At 38.1% G+C, this 17,800-nt stretch overlaps 3 protein-coding genes across 3 annotated transcripts; all 3 read right to left on the minus strand.

The window, feature by feature from the left end:
• Positions 1-1,587: 1,587 nt before the first annotated feature.
• Positions 1,588-3,224, minus strand: LOC131006536 (uncharacterized). The gene is made up of 3 exons (XM_057933690.1): positions 2,853-3,224; positions 2,676-2,779; positions 1,588-1,967 (listed from the first exon to the last, which is right to left on the minus strand). Exons 1-3 carry the CDS (start codon positions 3,159-3,161, stop codon positions 1,709-1,711), a joined length of 672 nt encoding a protein of 223 aa, XP_057789673.1. The 5' UTR covers positions 3,162-3,224; the 3' UTR covers positions 1,588-1,708.
• Positions 3,225-4,930: 1,706 nt separating this feature from the next.
• LOC131017365 (uncharacterized) lies at positions 4,931-7,105 on the minus strand. The gene is made up of 2 exons (XM_057946125.1): positions 5,453-7,105; positions 4,931-5,404 (listed from the first exon to the last, which is right to left on the minus strand). The coding sequence occupies exons 1-2, from the start codon at positions 7,103-7,105 to the stop codon at positions 4,931-4,933; spliced, it is 2,127 nt and encodes a 708-aa protein (XP_057802108.1).
• A 3,549-nt stretch (positions 7,106-10,654) lies between these two features.
• On the minus strand, positions 10,655-13,201 carry LOC131017520 (uncharacterized). The gene has a single exon (XM_057946331.1). It carries the CDS (start codon positions 13,199-13,201, stop codon positions 10,655-10,657), a length of 2,547 nt encoding a protein of 848 aa, XP_057802314.1.
• Between the last annotated feature and the right edge of the window lie 4,599 nt (positions 13,202-17,800).

Consider the following 17,800-nt stretch of genomic DNA (forward strand, 5'->3'; position numbering starts at 1 on the left):
TACTTCAAAATTTTACTCAAGTAATAAAGTAGGAGAGAAAAGATAATAAAGTGATAAAGTAGGAGAGAGAATGTAATAAGGGAGTGATTAATTAGTTGTAATTCTGCAATTAAAATCCCTTATTTTTTTCATATTTAGAAATATAGCATCTTCGTTGGGACGACCCAAAAAAGAATACGTATCATCTTCGTTGGGACGGAGGGAGTATTATATTTAATATAAAAATAATTTCATTATATAAAAAATATATAAAATAATAAAATTACAACATAAAATGGTATCCCGTCGAATTTCGACGGATTACAAACTAGTGGTAATAATATCCGTTATAATAGATGTTCATATACAACGCTTATCTTAATGCTTTTAACAATCGTTATAAAAGAGACACTTATAGATTACACATTGCATAACGGTTAAGGAGTACTGTTATGTATTTAACTAATAGATAACGCTCATACATAACGCATTGCTTCATACCGTTATAAATGCATATACATAACACTACATACATAACAGATTTTTATCGAACCGTTACCTAATGTCAAAAAAACGCTCATAGATAACGGTTTTTGAAAAACCGTTATGTATGCTGTGTTATGTATGTGCAATTTTCTTGTAGTGAGGATCCGTGTCTCGCTAATAACAGGATGATAATATCATCTCGATGAACTTAATAAGTTTATCGTATTAAACCTTGCAAGTGGAATTAATTCCGATACGATAATAAGTTTAAGTGGTAGCACTCGAGATGTCATTTATAATTAAACGACTAATTAAATAATTAATTGATCGTCAGATTAATTAATTAATTAATTAATGGATATTGGATATCATAAACACGGGGATTAATTAAGTCTAATACTAGCCCCGACTCACCTAAAGAATAAAGAGGTAATTCAATATTAATTTTCTAGTGGAATAAATTAATACTTATGTCTTGATTTTATTCTGGGGTGAATAAGAAAATCGAGCACTGGGAGGCCAAACTTTATTCGAGCTAGTAGATCCCCGCTTGGCCCAATAAAGGCTTTGCTCTAAGTGGGCTGGACGCCTCTTCTCACTCTCACTTAAGCCTTTGGGCTTTGTCTTAGTTTAATTAGATGATGGGCTTATTGTTTAGGGTTTTAATACCCAGTATAGATAATAGGTACAACCCTAATTCTAATTATAGTTGTGACATTACGTAAGACAGAAAATTAAGAAATCTGTGAGAGCATAGAGAAGGGGAGATCGACAGTTACACTAGGGAGAGGACTTGAAGATCGTTTCCATCCAACGTCAAGTCTTGCCGTGGGAAACAAGTCGGAAGATTCACTCTGGAGTCGTTCATCGCCGGATTTGCAAGTAAGACTCGTTCTCTTGTAATAGGCACGAAAGATTTTTGTATGTATTCGTTTGGTATCCGGAATAGATCACGGGCACGTGAATCATATGTCAAATTTGGTTCCTACAATTTGAACATTCTACTCAACAATTCTGTATTTGCGATAGCAACAAAGCTTTCAAACTAGCAATGTACAATTTACTTCACATGGCTTCTAGGCTTGCTTCTTTTTTGTGCATGCATGGTTGAAATTTGAGTAAATGAAATAATATATGGAATATAAGTGGTTGGTCTTACATACAAAATAAATAAAAAGATATACCAAACAAACTCCGAAATCAAAGACGATTGATTAATAGAGTAAGAAAGGGTAAGAGGTAACTAAAAGGGCATGGGGTGGTGATTAGTAGGGGAATTATAAGGAGAGTTGATGACGAAGGAAGGAGGGTTGCTGTGTTGCCTAGACGGCGTTGCTAGGCCCACGGCCACGGGGCTGCGCGATCTCGACGACACAGCACTCTTTTGGTATCTATTCTCACCGCTTCTCCTGGCTCCTCTCTCCGCCCACTTGAGCTCCTGCTGCTTCACCACCGATGGATACGCCATGCACCACCCCATGTTACCTGCCTTGTGTATGTACCTGCATGCATGTATGATGTATCACTATTATTCCACTACCAACTCAATATTTCATCATATATATAATACTATATACTAGCAGGCCTGCTTCGTATTTGATTATTCGCCGGCCGGCATTTCTGTTTTGTATTAGTAGTTGTCATCGTTAACACCATAAAGAACTCCATTAATTATGTTTCTTTCAATTTCTGTTTAGGATTTTTATATAGTAGTAATACTTTTATATTCTCTCTTAATTTTTAAAATTTATTACTCCCTCCGTCCCACCGAGCTTGAGTCGTATTCCTTTCCGGGTTGTCTCGCCGAGCTTGAGTCATTTTCTTTTTTGGCATAAATTAGGCAATTTAAAGCACTAATTTACAAAATTAATTGCACCTCTTATTATATTCTCTCTCCTACTTTATCACTTTATTACTACACACTTAAAACACTAATCTCCAACTTCTTAATTCTGGTGCCCAAAAGAAACGCTTCAAGCTCGGCGGGACGGAGGGAGTATTATTTTTTTAATGTATACCAATTGTATCATGGAAAATATTGAAAAGAGTTTAGAAATTCAAAATTGATTGAGTGCCGCGTATGCTCTGGGATGATTTTAATTTTGTGATATTAGATGTAGAGCAATTAAGTGGGGAAGTTGGAATTAACATTTAAGTCCAGAAATAGGAAAAAGTTGAAATGAAATTGAAATAATTAATTAGACGTGTACCTTTGGCTGAATCTTCTTCCCAAACAGTCGATGCACTTTCTACCTTGAGTCATCTCCCCCATTCCATCGCTCACACATTGCCTGCAATAAACTCTTCCACAAACCTGCCAAAAAATCTACCTTCACTCCCCCACCAAAAAAGAGACACTATTTTAAAGGTAGATAATATATACTCACGAGGCAACGATGGCGACAGATATATATATAGTTACAACAAAGGGCACAAATATTAGAGTGCGGAATCCCGGGACGGCGCCTCCCGCCTCTCTCGACGACGCTAGTCTCATCATGGTGGTGGTGGTGAGGGCGGTGGTGGTGGTGGGGGCTCGGAAAGTCTATGCTAGGAAGCTTGGAGAGAGGAGATTTGGGCTTGTTTTGATGGGTGGTGAGTTGAGCCAAGTCTTGGAATGTGAGGTTCACTGATTCATCTGGGACGCCCAGATACAACTCTTCTAGCTCCTTCTTCGCCTTCCCTACTGTTCCCATCTGCAACTAGCTAGATTTTTTAGTCACAGACTTTGCTTCCAAATCGGAATTTATATATGTTGATGTTAGGCCGGTAAACTTTATTTTAATATTTAATTGGTAGTAATTAACGTATCATTTTTTATTTGGAGGGTAACTACAGTTACAATTATAAATTAAATTAAAATTGGGTTATGAAAACTAGATGAACAAGTGGTGGCAGGCCTAAGGCTTGTGAAAGAGTTTAGTGCCCCAAATTACCAACAAAGTAAAACTGTGTAAAGAAAAGAGTAATGTTGGATGCAATGTTATCAACAGAATGTTAATAACATTATAACCAACATGCAGCGGAAAGTAAAAACACACAGGAATACTTTTTCCACGGATTATAAATAACCCGTGAGTGCCTCAAGGCTAAATTCACTATGTTGAATCAACAATACAGAGTACAGATTTGAATCTTCTTGGAGATCTATCTTTACAGAATAGCTGCCTAAGATAAATCAACTTATCTACTTTCAGTACTACAATGTTGATACAACACAGAACCCAAAACAGCCGAATAACTAAAGTTAATCGGACAAAGCAAACAACCTGCTACGCTTCAATGACCTTGCACTTCAAATCTTGCCCTCGACGTCCCGTCGATACAAAGATAGACTTTACAGATTGGCTGCCTAAGTCTACTTCGTCAAAGCAATCCTTGAAGAACCGGTGACACGTTTGCAGCAGGAAAATGACGAAATGGCTGTGAGTGAATGTTAAGTCGCTGATAATGCACTGCCAAAACGTAAGGATGATTGAAGCTTCTTGCTGCATTTATAGGCCTTCATGTCGTGGTTGGTTTCATCCACTTCCCACTTCCAGAACCTTCCTATAACTGCTGCAATCCGTCTTCAATAACTGCTAGTCGACCAGCCTTGAGATGTTGGCTACGAGATCATGATTCCTGAAAAATAGCAACAGCCTTCCCACTACTTTGAATCATGCATAACCGCCTATCCACTTATTAGAAACGTGGTCAACAAGCATAGAACTGTTATTTCACAACCAAAGAATAAGAAAACGTGAAAGGAAGGTAAAGATTAAAAATATACAATTACCAATGGAGAGTCAAAGTATAGAGTCAAGGCAGACTCCAGAATGTTGGTTGAAACCCAGAAATGTTGACACCATGAATGTTATCAACATTCCACCCAATATTGAAAACACGAATGTTATCAACATTGGTCCCAACATTGTCGGAGTCAACATTGACTCTAACAATCTCCCCCTTAATCTTTTCCTTCCTGCAACAAAAACCAAAAACAAACAAAAACTATATACAGAAAAGAATACTATGTTACAGGAGCTCAGATCAAGGAAGAGTAAGAAAAACTCCCCCTTAATCAAACAAGAGGTAAACCTCAAAATCAGTCCAGAGGAGATGTCGAAAAAACACTCCCCCTGAAACAAACAACAGAACCTGTAAAAAGAAGAAGGAAAACAAACAACAGCCTTCATTGCATTTAACCTCTCGATCAACATTGATCAAATCATTTGATCAAAATGAAGGTCGGCCGAAGGCCAAGACCTTCATTTGACCTGCCCAACACAATATACGAAGGTATATCAAAAACATGATAAATGTTGAACCAACAGATAATAAAAAACCAAGATAACAAAAACTATGTTACCAAAAACAGGTGCGCATGCACCACAAAAAAAATTCACGATGTCCACGCATCAAACACACCATCAAAGAAACAAAAACATTGTTTTGAAACAACCACTCCCAAACAAGATAAAAACTACTCCCCCTTTTTTGTTGAAGAAGGAAAAGGTAGGAGTTTTGAGAAAACATGTTCACAGCTATCGACCCGTGCAAGCATGTCCTGTCCCATCTTGATCGTCCGATCCACCATCAACTGCACTTGTCTTTTGAGCTTGAGAAGATCCTCTCTGGCCTTGATGAGCTCTGCAACATCAAGATCAATCTCAACTTCTGAATCTCCAGCTGGTTCCTTGCCTTTACGAGATGTGGATGTTTCTCTAGTGAGATGTGCTTTGACAGAAATGATGTTGGAAACATCAAGTGCAACATCAGGAGCAGTCCCACGATCAACATCTTCGTCTTCACCATACATGTCAATCTCAGCTTCAGCAGAGTCAGCTTCATCATCAGGCTGAGGAGACAAAGTAGGACCAGCACGTGAAGGTTCGTAGGGGAGATCTTTGACACGATCAAGAGTGAGGAGGGTTTTGGAAAACTCAAGTAGATTCTTCTATTCAACAAGCACAATTTCCTCTCTCTCCTTAAGTTTTTGCTGAACCAAGAGATTGTAGATGAGGCTTGGAAAGGGAAGCATACTTCCACCTGTGGATTTGAAGGCTGCACGAGAGATGTTAGCAAACACTTGCTCACCAAAGTTGAAAGCCAGAGGCTTACCAACTTTAAAGATAAATTCAGCTTGTTCCTTGGTTAGAGCAGTAGTGTTTTTGCTTGGAAGCCAGTTGTAAACTGCAATCTTGTGAAGCACAGAATATTTCCAAGACAAAGTGGATGCAGCAAACTTCGAGGTCCAAGCCTTAAGTTTCCCTCCAGTCAACTCCCTAGTCATCTCATCATCATTAACCTCAACATCATCAGTGTTGGTATTCGCAGTGTAACATGCTTTGTTAATGGCAGTTGGGGAGAAATCAAAGACCTTACCCCTAACAAAAACTTTCCCAAACTTAACAGATTTTGGGTCAAAAGCTTCTGTCATCAGATTAACATAGAACTCCCTAACAATCTCAGCATCATAAGGAAACACATTAACAACTGTACCCCACATACCCCTATCTTGCAAAAGGATATCAAGCTTATACTTTGAAAAGAAATCCTCATCCGCACGTCTATCATTATGAAACTTCCTAGCAGCCAACACTTTGAGAGCATTCTTTGCTTCACGAGTGTAAAAACGAGTGGAGTACGACTTACTAACCTCAACCTCTGATTCAGAGGAGCTTCCAGAGCAGCTGATGCGAGGGGAGGTAGTGTGAGAGGCAGAAGATACCTTTCCGCTCTTTGAGTTGGGAGAATGTTCAACCTTTGGCTTGAGAACAGGAGGCTGTGATATTGGACCAACATCACTGTCTTCTCGGCTGGGAAGATTGAGAGTAGAAGGGATCACCCGTGTGGATTTTGACCTTGAGGACCGCCTGAGAGAGGCAACTCCAGCTTTACGTTTTCGGCTTTTCTTGTCAGGAACAAAGGTGTCAACATCAATCACATCTGTGCTTTCTTCTGGATCAACATCCTGACCAACATCAGGAATCTTTTCAGAGTCATCAACATCCATGGATGTGGGTATATCACCAGCAACACATTCTTCTTCAGCAACAATAGAAGCTTTATCAACATCTGACCCCGGTTGTGAAGCAAGATCAAGCAGGGCCTCTTTGGCAATTTCCCCAATTCTCTCCATAGAGGTATCTTGAGAAGCATGCGCTGATTCCTCTTTTGAAGACGGAATTGACTCTTCGCTTGGAGTAGGAAGAGGAGTTTGATGTTGAGTAACACCAAAAGCTAGATGTTCTGTGGATTTTTTCGAGGTCGCATGAACAGAAGTTTTCCCCTTCGTGAGGTTTTCGTCACCTTTCGCAGAGGAACCAGGCGCTATTTTTGAATGAACACTCTCAAGAGGAGGAACAGTGGAGATCGGCTCAGGGTTGATGGGAGTTTCTATCATTTGCAAGGAGACGGGATCAACATCAGCTCCCACAGACGATTCAGTGGTACTTCTCTTCGGAGAGCCCTTTGGAGAAGGAGCTGGAGGAAAAATTCCTCCTGGGACTTCCACCGGAGTTTGAGAAGACGAGGGTTTGTCGGTTGATTCGGCCATCTGAGGGAGGGCGGAGAGATGTTTGGCTGCACTTTCCGGTGATCCAAAGTGTTGGATCAGACTCTTTATGAGAGAGGAAAGATCAGGATTTTTGTCCATGACTTTTGAGCTTCAAATGGAGACACTGCACAAATCTCGATAGAAGGGTTTGTGAAATGAAAGGTAATAATGAACAATCAGAACAACCCCTTTAAATACACACGAGAAGATCCCAGCCAACATCAACCACTAAGCCACGAGATAAAATCAAATCCCATAAAAATCTCCCTCACAAAAACAAATCAAAATTCGAAAATCATATCACAAGAGACAAGGAGAGGCGGATCAAGCATCAGAAGAACAAACCCTAGAAACACAAAAAACTGATAAGAACACCAAGGAAAAAGATAAGGAGAGAGAACCAAGAAAAAGAAGAGATATGCCTATAGAAACAAAACAGTAGAGCCAATGTTACTTCAAATGTAAGTCCAACATTAGAAGTTAATGTTATCCAACATCCGGAACAACAGACTGTGAAACTTTCAGCAGACGAAGAAACTTTTAAACAAAACACTTTGGGACCTTAAAGCTCAACATCCATTTTCCCTGAGTGCATCGTCGCAGCGAACGCCGTGCCCCGAGTACTTAGATGAGAGAGGAGATGATCCCATTTATTTTCAGATGTTTTATGACCATTAAGCCTCACTCTTGTGCTACCGGTCTTATAACATCAATTTTTTTTTTAATCAACATCTGCTAAAAGAACACAGCATAAACCGGTTAGACCGAACAACATCAAAACAACCAACAAGGACTTTGCACTGTCAGTAACACAGGCTCCAACATGCATATGCCTAAACAAAAGAAAAACAAAACACAAGAAACAAAAAACAGATGTTAGGGTCCAACAAAGACAACCTAAGACCCAACATCTCACATGCAAGAGCACTTAAATGCAGCACAAACCGAGAGACTTCCTAAGATGGGAGAATCTCTCAAAATCTAAAGCCTTGGTAAAAATATCAGCAAGTTGTTTTTCAGTAGGAATGTATTCTAACACAATGAGCTTTTTCTCAACAAGATCTCTTATAAAATGATGACGAATATCAATGTGCTTTGTGCGAGAGTGTTGAACAGGATTCTTAGAAATCTCTATAGCACTAGTGTTGTCACACATGACAGTCAAGATGTTACTTTCCATACCATAGTCATCCAACATCTGTCTGAGCCAAAGAAGTTGAGCACAACAACTGCCAGCAGCAATGTATTCGGCTTCAGCAGTAGAGAGAGAAACACAATTTTGTTTTTTGCTTGACCAGGACACAACATTGTTTCCCAAAAGGTAACATCCTCCACTTGTACTTTTTCTGTCATCAACATCTCCTGCCCAGTCAGCATCACTAAATCCGACAATGTTAGAGTTAGTGTCTTTGGAATACCACATTCCAAGTTCAGATGTTCCAGCAACATAGCGTATGATGCGTTTAACAGCCTTCAAATGTGACTCCTTTGGCTGAGCTTGGTACCTAGCACACACTCCTACATTGTACAGAATATCAGGTCTACTTGCAGTTAGATAAAGCAAACTGCCAATCATTCCTCTGTATAGTGTTGGATCAACATCACGTCCAACATCGTCCCTGCATAATTTGTCAGTGGAACCCATGGGAGTTCTCATGTGTTTGGCAGACTCGAGTCCAAATCTTTGAACAAGACTTTTTGAGTACTTGCTTTGGGAGAAGAAAATGCCTTCAAGAGTTTGTGTTACCTGTAAACCTAGGAAAAAATTCAATTGCCCCACCATACTCATTTCGAATGTGGTAGACATGGCCTTAACAAAATCCTTCACAAGCTTATCATTAGTTGCACCAAAAACAATGTCATCAACGTAAATCTGTGCAATGATAGTGTTACCAGCATGCCTTTTGATGAACAAAGTTTTATCAACTTGACCACGAGAAAAACCATAATCAAGGAGAAACACAGTCAACCTTTCATACCATGCACGTGGTGCTTGTTTTAAGCCATACAAAGCCTTTTTAAGTTTAAACACATGATCAGGCTTACTAGTGTTTTCAAACCCTTTAGGTTGTTCAACATAGGCTTCCTCAGATAAGACACCATTTAAAAAAGCACTCTTAACATCCATTTGTAACAAGGAGATCCCAAACTGACAGGCAATGGCAAACAACAACCTAATTGACTCAATTCTAGCAACAGGAGCAAAATTTCATCAAAATCGATCCCTTCCACTTGAGTGTATCCCTGTGCTACCAATCTAGCTTTGTTCCTAACAATGTTACCAGACTCATCAGTTTTATTCTTGAAAATCCACTTAGTACCAATAACGTTCTTGTTATGTGGTCTAGGAACAAGATCCCACACATCATTTCTAATAAACTGATTAAGTTCTTCATGCATAGCATTGACCCACATAACATCTTTAAGAACATCATCAACATTCTTAGGTTCAACAAGAGACAGATAACATTCAAACTCAGCAAGCTCACACACAGAAGTCATACATGCAATTCTTACCAGCTCTTTGTAATTGACTTCCTTCTTCTGTCGAGTGACAACTTTCTCACCTACATCTCCGATGATTTGAGAACTTGGATGATCTCTTCTCACATGACTTGGGGGATCACGTCTGATGGAATCATGAAGAAATTGAGCTTCCAATTCTTCTTCAGAGTCCGACACGTAGTTGTCAGCTTCTCCTTCTGATGTTGACCCGGACGAAGTAACATCAGATGTTGGTACAGATGTTGTACCATCATTGCCACTTTTGTGGTGGTCAGAAGTATGACTTATGTTGTTGGGCTCCTCAAGTAACTCAGTAACATCTTCATCCTCTGTTATATCAATGAGACTAAGAGAATCATCAAACACAACATTAACAGTCTCTTGAATAGTCTTTGTTCTCAGGTTATATACACGAAAAGCATGACTATTCACAGAATATCCAAGGAAGAGACCTTTGTCACTTTTGGAATCAAACTTGTTGAGGTGATCACAGTCATTCAAGATGTAACAGACACATCCAAAAACATGAAAGTACTTGAGATTGGGCTTCTTGCCTTTAAGGATCTCATACGGAGTTAACATAGTACCTGGTCTCATGTACACCCTATTGATGATGTGACATGCTGTACTCACAGCCTCAGCCCATAGTCGTTTGGAGAGACTTTTTGCTTGCAACATAGCTCTCACCATTTCCTGAATGGTTCTATTCTTTCTTTCGGCAACACCATTCTGCTGAGGAGTTTTGGGAGCAGAGAACTCATGGAAAATACCATTGTTAGTGCAGAAGTTATCAAAGAGGGAGTTCTCAAATTCTTTGCCATGGTCAGTCCTAATTCTTCCAACATACTGGCCATATTGAACTCTAAACCTTTTATACAGTTTCTTGAAATGAGCAAAGGTTTCAGATTTTGTTTTCAAGAATTCAACCCAAGTGTATCTTGAAAAATCATCAGCACACACAAGTACATACCATTTACCTCCTAAGCTTTCAACTTCAATGGGTCCCATCAAATCCATATGCAGGAGTTCGAAACATTTTGAGGTACAGCATGTTGACAACATTGGATGAGCTGTCTTGTGTTGCTTCCCTTTCTGGCAAGGTTGACACACAACATCTTTCTTGAAGTTCAGATTAGGAAGGCCTCAAACTACATTATGTGTGATCAACTTTTGAAGATTCTTGAAGTTGACATGTCCCAGTCGTTGATGCCAAAGTTCAACATCATCAAGTTTGACTGCATTGCAGAACGTTTCTTCTTGGGACTTGTAGCAATTGTCAGACGACCTTTTTCCCATCATCACACACTGATTTGTGTCATCAAAGACTTCACAAAGATGTTTGTCGAACTTTACAGTCATACCTGCATCACATAACTGACTTATGCTAAACAGGTTAGCCTTAAGCCCTTCAACAAGATACACATCTTTTAATTTAGGAAAATCAGTAACATTGAGAACTCCTTTCCCCAGAATTGTTCCTTTCGCACCTCCTCCAAAAGTAACTTTTCCTCCAGATGTTGGAACAAAATCAGAGAGTAAAGCCTTTGTTCCTGTCATATGTCTAGAACACCCACTATCAAAGTACCAATTCTCAGAAATATTAGCGTTCAAGGATGTGCAGACAACAGTATTACAGGTTTCATTTTGTTCTCTCTTATCCAACAATCTGCTAAAGTCAAATCTGCCAATGTTACTAACATTCTTCTGGTAACAGTCAAACATCTGTGTTGCAGATTTTACAGCACAATCACTAATGTATTTGACACAATGAGGTTTGATATGTCCAGGAGCATAACAATAATGACAAACATATGATTTTTTCTTTTTGCTTTTCTTATGAGGATCCTTAATGTTGTCAACATTCACACTGACATTTCTTTCTTTAACAAAAATAGTAGAATTATGATGTTGCTTTCTTTGCTCCTCAGCACAGAAACCAATACCAAAATTACTATGCTGACCTTGAGACAGAACTTCATTTAAACATGAGGTCCCTTTGTTGAACCGTTTAAACATCCTTTCAGAATCACAAAGTTTACCTCGGAGTATTTCCAGTTCAACATCACGTTGTGAGAGCATCCTTTCAAGCCTTGTAATTTGCTCTTTGAGATTTTGGTTTTCATCAACCAACATACAGATGTCATTTCTCAACTCCCGACATTGAGAATCAACAACCTCATAGAGATCTTTAAAATTCTCCATCTCTTTCAGTGGATCACTCTCCTGTTCTTCCAAGGCTGCAACACAACAAAAATCTGGTATACTAGAGTTGAAATCATCAAGAATAGTCATTTCATACCAGTTTGTTGTGTTAGTGGGGATCTTCATCCCATCAATCTCCTGAACATCAGTATCCAGGTCAAAAACATCATTGTTAAAAATCACATCAAACTGATCATTTTTAGAAGAGATGTTCACATCAGTGTTGGCAACATCAACATCAACATTCATATTGTCAGACACATCAATCAGTTCAACATCACAGTCGGATCTGGAAATATTGTCATCAACACTCAGAGTTTCAGATTTAGAAAAGCTATCTGAATAAATCATTTCATCATCAAGATCTTCAAGAGCTCCAATCATGTCTTCTTCCTGCAAATCCTCTTCATCAACTGTAGCCATAAGGAGAACTTTTTCCTCCTCAGAATCTGAGTCATCACTAAGAGTTGCAGTAAGACCAGAATGCCTTTTTCTTGCAACTGTGGGACACTCATTTGCGTAGTGACCCATCCCTTGACAGCCCCTGCATTGAATGTGATCAAAACTTCTAACTTCAGATGTTGTTCCAACATTCTTCTTAACACTGGTGATGTTGGATGAAGATCCAGCAGACATCCTAGAAGGTTTCCTAAAACCATTTTTGGATTTTCCTTTCTTAAAGGATTTCAGCATGTTGTTAAAATTTTTAACCAACATAGCAAGATTAACATCATCTTCCTCCTCGGGATCAACATCTGTACACTCAGACAAATTAGAAATTTCAGAGTTTTCATGAATCTTTTCAACACGAAAAGCCACACTTTTGGACACATGACCAGCTTTCTGCTGTTCGAGATTCATCTCAAAAGTTAACAACTTACTGACCAGATCACCAACACGCATATTAGCAACATCAGCAGTTTCTTCAATTGAAGAGATTTTCGTGTTATACCTTTCAGGCAGAGATCTCAGTAACTTACTGACCAATCTTTCGTTGCTAATAGGTTCTCCAAGTCCAACAGCTTCATTTGAGATTTCACAAAGTTTTTCATAGTATGTAGAGATAGTCTCATCATCGTGCATTCTCAAAATCTCAAATTTGGTGGTCAACATTCGCATTTTTGTTACTCTAACACTAGCTGAACCTTCACATTGTTCCTGCAAAATGAGCCAAGCATCTCGAGCTTCCGTGCAATTAGAAATCATGCGAAATGCAGGAACATCAACAGAGATAAAGATAACATTCAAGGCTCTGGAGTTATGGTTAGAAATAAGTCTTTCATCAGCAGACCATTTACTCTCGGGTGTGAGAGAAGTCACTCCATTTTCATCAGTGGTACGCGGTGGGGTCCACCCATCCAACACAGCCACCCAGGCACGTTCATCAATAGATTTGATATAAATTTTCATCCTAGTTTTCCACAAGTTGTAGTTCTTCCCACCACTATCAAGAGTAGGAGGTCGAGCCGACACACTTGACAAATCCATTGGTGGTAATTTTGCACACAGGAATCGATTCTTAGTACGTCAAGAACCTGCTCTTGATGCCAATTGAAAGAGTTTAGTGCCCCAAATTACCAACAAAGTAAAACTGTGTAAAGAAAAGAGTAATGTTGGATGCAATGTTATCAACAGAATGTTAATAACATTATAACCAACATGCAGCGGAAAGTAAAAACACACAGGAATACTTTTTCCACGGATTATAAATAACCCGTGAGTGCCTCAAGGCTAAATTCACTATGTTGAATCAACGATACAGAGTACAGATTTGGATCTTCTTGGAGATCTATCTTTACAGAATAGCTGCCTAAGATGAATCAACCTATCTACTCTCAGTACTACAATGTTGATACAACACAGAACCCAAAACAGCCGAATAACTAAAGTTAATCGGACAAAGCAAACAACCTGCTACGCTTCAATGGCCTTGCACTTCAAATCTTGCCCTCGACATCCCGTCGATACAAAGATAGACTTTACAGATTGGCTGCCTAAGTCTACTTCGTCAAAGCAATCCTTGAAGAACCGGTGACACGTTTGCAGCAGGAAAATGATGAAATGGCTGTGAGTGAATGTTAAGTCGCTGATAATGCACTTCCAAAACGTAAGGATGATTGAAGCTTCTTGCTGCATTTATAGGCTTTCATGTCGTGGTTGGTTTCATCCACTTCCCACTTCCAGAACCTTCCTATAACTGCTGCAATCCGTCTTCAATAACTGCTAGTCGACCAGCCTTGAGATGTTGGCTACGAGATCATGATTCCTGAAAAATAGCAACAGCCTTCCCACTACTTTGAATCATGCATAACCGCCTATCCACTTATTAGAAACGTGGTCAACAAGCATAGAACTGTTATTTCACAACCAAAGAATAAGAAAACGTGAAAGGAAGGTAAAGATTAAAAATATACAATTACCAATGGAGAGTCAAAGTATAGAGTCAAGGCAGACTCCAGAATGTTGGATGAAACCCAGAAATGTTGACACCATGAATATTATCAACATTGGTCCCAACATTGTCGGAGTCAACATTGACTCTAACAGCTTGCATTAAAATTGGGTTATGAAAACCAGATAAATAAGTGGTACACACATAATAGTGGAACAGAGGATCTCATTTGCAAGCCTAAGGCTTGCATTTTATTTTTATTATTTTTTTTTTGAGGAAAAGCCTAACTGCCTAAGGCTTGCATTAGTTGCTGCTTTCACTTCCGTTTGTGCTCAAATATAAATCATTTTTTGGTGGAAAAACATAAAAAACAATAAAGAAAACATAAATAATGAGAGTTGATGAGGAAAAGTACTTTATTACTCTCCTCGTCCCCTATATATAGACAGACTCCATTTATTTTTTTTGGATACTCCATTTATTTATATAAGCTTATTTTTATAAAAAATAATATTTTTTTACTCATTTAATATTATATTTTTATTTAATTCTTTAATTTACTCTAATTTTAATTCATTATTAAATAATAAATATGAACATATTATGAAATTTAATTATATATTTTCATTAATTTCTAATGATTTTTCTTAATACTTGTGTAAATTCCAATCAGCCTACATATACAAGACATGGGAAATATTAAACTCCGAAACGATTAGAATCAATATTGAATTCAACATTGTTGGGTTGAATGAATACTGATAATAAAATTTTGTTGTCAACATTTATGAGAATCAGCCAATATTCTAGAGTCTTTCTTGAAGCCAGTGGCGGAATCACATGGAGGCTCAGCCCACCCCCAAATTATTATTATTATTATTATTATTATTATTATTATTATTATTATTATTATTATTATTATTATTATTATTATTATTGTTATTAAGAGAAGAAATAGGAAAGATAACATAACTTGTTTAGTCATGTACATTGAGAATATTCTTCTCAATAATTGATAACCAAAATATTTTGCAATGTTTTCAATCAATGCATTAAAATTATTTGTCATTAGTTTTTCGAACAACAAAATAATAAGTTCGTCAAGTATTTATTTTAAGCTATTTATAGTGTATACTAGATCTATTTAATGTATGAAAATATTGTTTGTTCCTATTATTTATGCATTTTTTATTTAATAATTCGATTGACAGACAAAAAAATTAGCTCGGGATTACCACTCTCGAACCCCCATACAAATTCAGTCCTCCCCAATAAAAATTTCTGGCTCAGCCACGGCTTGAAGCTGAACTTTGACTCTTCATTAGTAACTGTATATATTTAATCATTTCTTTCAGGTTTTTTTTTTTTTTTTTTTTTAAGAAGAGGTTTTTCTTTTCTTTGATTGTGGTGTGTTCTATGCACTTGATCATGTTTTTAATAAGTGAAAAGGTGGATTAATCATGGCCAAAAGTAGTGGCCAGTTAAATTATTCATATTTTTTAGGTACCATAATCTTCAACCAACATCCATGACTAGTCGATTGGCAGTTTTTGAAAAGATATTGCAGCGGTTATAGAAACCTTCTGGAAGTGGGAAGTCGAGGAAACTGACCACGACATGGCTTTCTATAAAAGCTACAAGATAAACCTCTCATACGTACGTCTTGGAAGTGTAATTTCAGCAAGTTAACATTCACCTCAACCAATTCGTCATTTTTCCTGCTACAAATGTGGCACCGATTCTTCAAGTCTGGCTTTGACGAAAGAGTCTTAGGCAACCAATCTGAAAAGACTTACTCTGTATTAATGGGAGGTCAAAGACAAGGATTGAAGATCAAGAATATTAGAGCATAGTACGTTGTGTATTTGTCTGTTTAACGTTAGATTATTCGATTGTTAATTTTTCTATGTTATATCAACATGAATAGGTGCAGTTTATAGATAAGTGTTTTAATCTTAGGCAGACAATCTGTAAAGATTGACCACTAAGAAATCTTGTATTGTTGATGAACATGGTGGATTTGGTCATGAGGCACTCATGAGTTGTATTTATATAATATGTGAAAAAGTAAATAGTATGTTTATAAATAATATCCTTATAAATTACACAGTATTACTTGTGGTAATTTGGAGCACTAAACTCTTTGAGAAACATTATTTAAAATATAATTAAATAACGAAAAGGTACAAAAAAAACTTACGGGGAATAATTGCTTACAAAATTTATTGGATATATGTGACTAAGATATCTATATTTGTCTTATAAGTTATAACCGAAATCCCCCCACTGGATACACAAAATGATCCTAAATCTGTATGTTATTGAGTTATGAAGCTGGAGAATTATGAGCATTCTTGTCAAAATTCATACACACTACACACTACACATACAATGGTAAAATAATACTTTTCCTCCCAACGAAGATGACACGTATTCTTTCTCGGGTCGTTCCAACGAAGATGAACTGTTTCCTTTTTCGACAAAAAATAAGCAACTTAAAGCTCTAATTAATAAAATTAATTACACCCCAAATTTTTTTCTTAGTTAATCCAAATAGCCAAATTAACCCTACCTATCTTCGTCGATTCTCTGCCGCTCTACCCTATCTCTAACAAATTCTTCATTGATCTCCTGATTCTTAGTCTCTACCCTTACACCCATATCTACCTAGATAAATCATGCGCCACAGCGAGTGAGAGACGGATGGCGAGCGGGGAAGAAGAGCTATCGTTCTTGATCGACTTTTGGATGCAACCACCGCGCAGGACGTCTCCACGTTGTTGTTGTGTGCTGTTCGATTTACATATGCAAGCCCTCGTGTGAGTGAGGGAGGAGGTGTCACATCACTGGTCGGCAGAGAGCGCCGCCATCATCGGCGGCGACCAACTCCACGAGATAAAGTACAAGGAGGTGGTGGCATGCGAGGTCGTGAAGATTAGAGCGCATATGACGATGGTGTCACACATCGCCTTAAAAATTGATTCAAAATCACTAATGTTGGGAAATAAATGAAATATCCTCATCCTAGTTTTGATGATACCAAAACCATTTGAAAGCTTCTCTGTCTTATATTCACATTATGGACTCAAGTGTTTTTGCCCTCACTTGTTTTGACTGAAGCGGCAAAGACTGAAGGCGGTTTTACTGAAGCATATTGAACGAACCACTGAAGGACGCACCTTGACTGAAAGTCATCAGTCACCAGTCAGAGTTACTCAAGCAATTCATGTCATCGTCAAACTGAAGTCCAAAGCAAATACCAGTCGATATTCTGCATCGGACTGAAGTGAAGGGTATCAGACACGCCGCATTAAATGCTCGAGCACAACAACATTAAATGCCAAAGATATGAAGATCGTCCTTGCAAGTACCTGAGCTTCTCTTTTCGTGTTAAAGATGCAGAAGCACTATACTCCAAATACAAGACAATTCAAATATTTGGTACATGCAGTATCTGAAGATTGACACCTCAGCCCAAGAAGTGACATCCTCTCACAATGGTAGAAATCCTGAAGACCATCTCTCCAACGGATCTATTCAAGACTTCGCCTATAAATAGAGCTTGAGGAACGCCTGCAATCTTCACCGATTCGAAGACATACGTTGAAGCTCTCTCAAATTTATGACAGCCTTTTCATAGATAGAATTTCGAATTGAAGAAGAGAGTAATTAATTGTTGAAATAAAGCATGTAAA

This window comes from Salvia miltiorrhiza, chromosome 1 (assembly GCF_028751815.1).
Source record: "Salvia miltiorrhiza cultivar Shanhuang (shh) chromosome 1, IMPLAD_Smil_shh, whole genome shotgun sequence".
Taxonomy (NCBI): Eukaryota; Viridiplantae; Streptophyta; class Magnoliopsida; order Lamiales; family Lamiaceae; genus Salvia; species Salvia miltiorrhiza.

Coding starts and splice junctions, on each gene's coding strand:
- LOC131017520 (XM_057946331.1), bottom strand. CDS start 13,201: ATGGATTTGTCAAGTGTGTCGGCTCGACCTCCTACTCTTGATAGTGGT.
- LOC131006536 (XM_057933690.1), bottom strand. CDS start 3,161: ATGGGAACAGTAGGGAAGGCGAAGAAGGAGCTAGAAGAGTTGTATCTG. Junction 2,780..2,852: donor TCTGTCGCCATCGTTGCCTC/GTGAGTATATAT, acceptor ATTTTTTGGCAG/GTTTGTGGAAGAGTTTATTG. Junction 1,968..2,675: donor GGAAGAAGATTCAGCCAAAG/GTACACGTCTAA, acceptor ACATGCATGCAG/GTACATACACAAGGCAGGTA.
- LOC131017365 (XM_057946125.1), bottom strand. CDS start 7,105: ATGGACAAAAATCCTGATCTTTCCTCTCTCATAAAGAGTCTGATCCAA. Junction 5,405..5,452: donor GCCTCATCTACAATCTCTTG/GTTCAGCAAAAA, acceptor CTTGTTGAATAG/AAGAATCTACTTGAGTTTTC.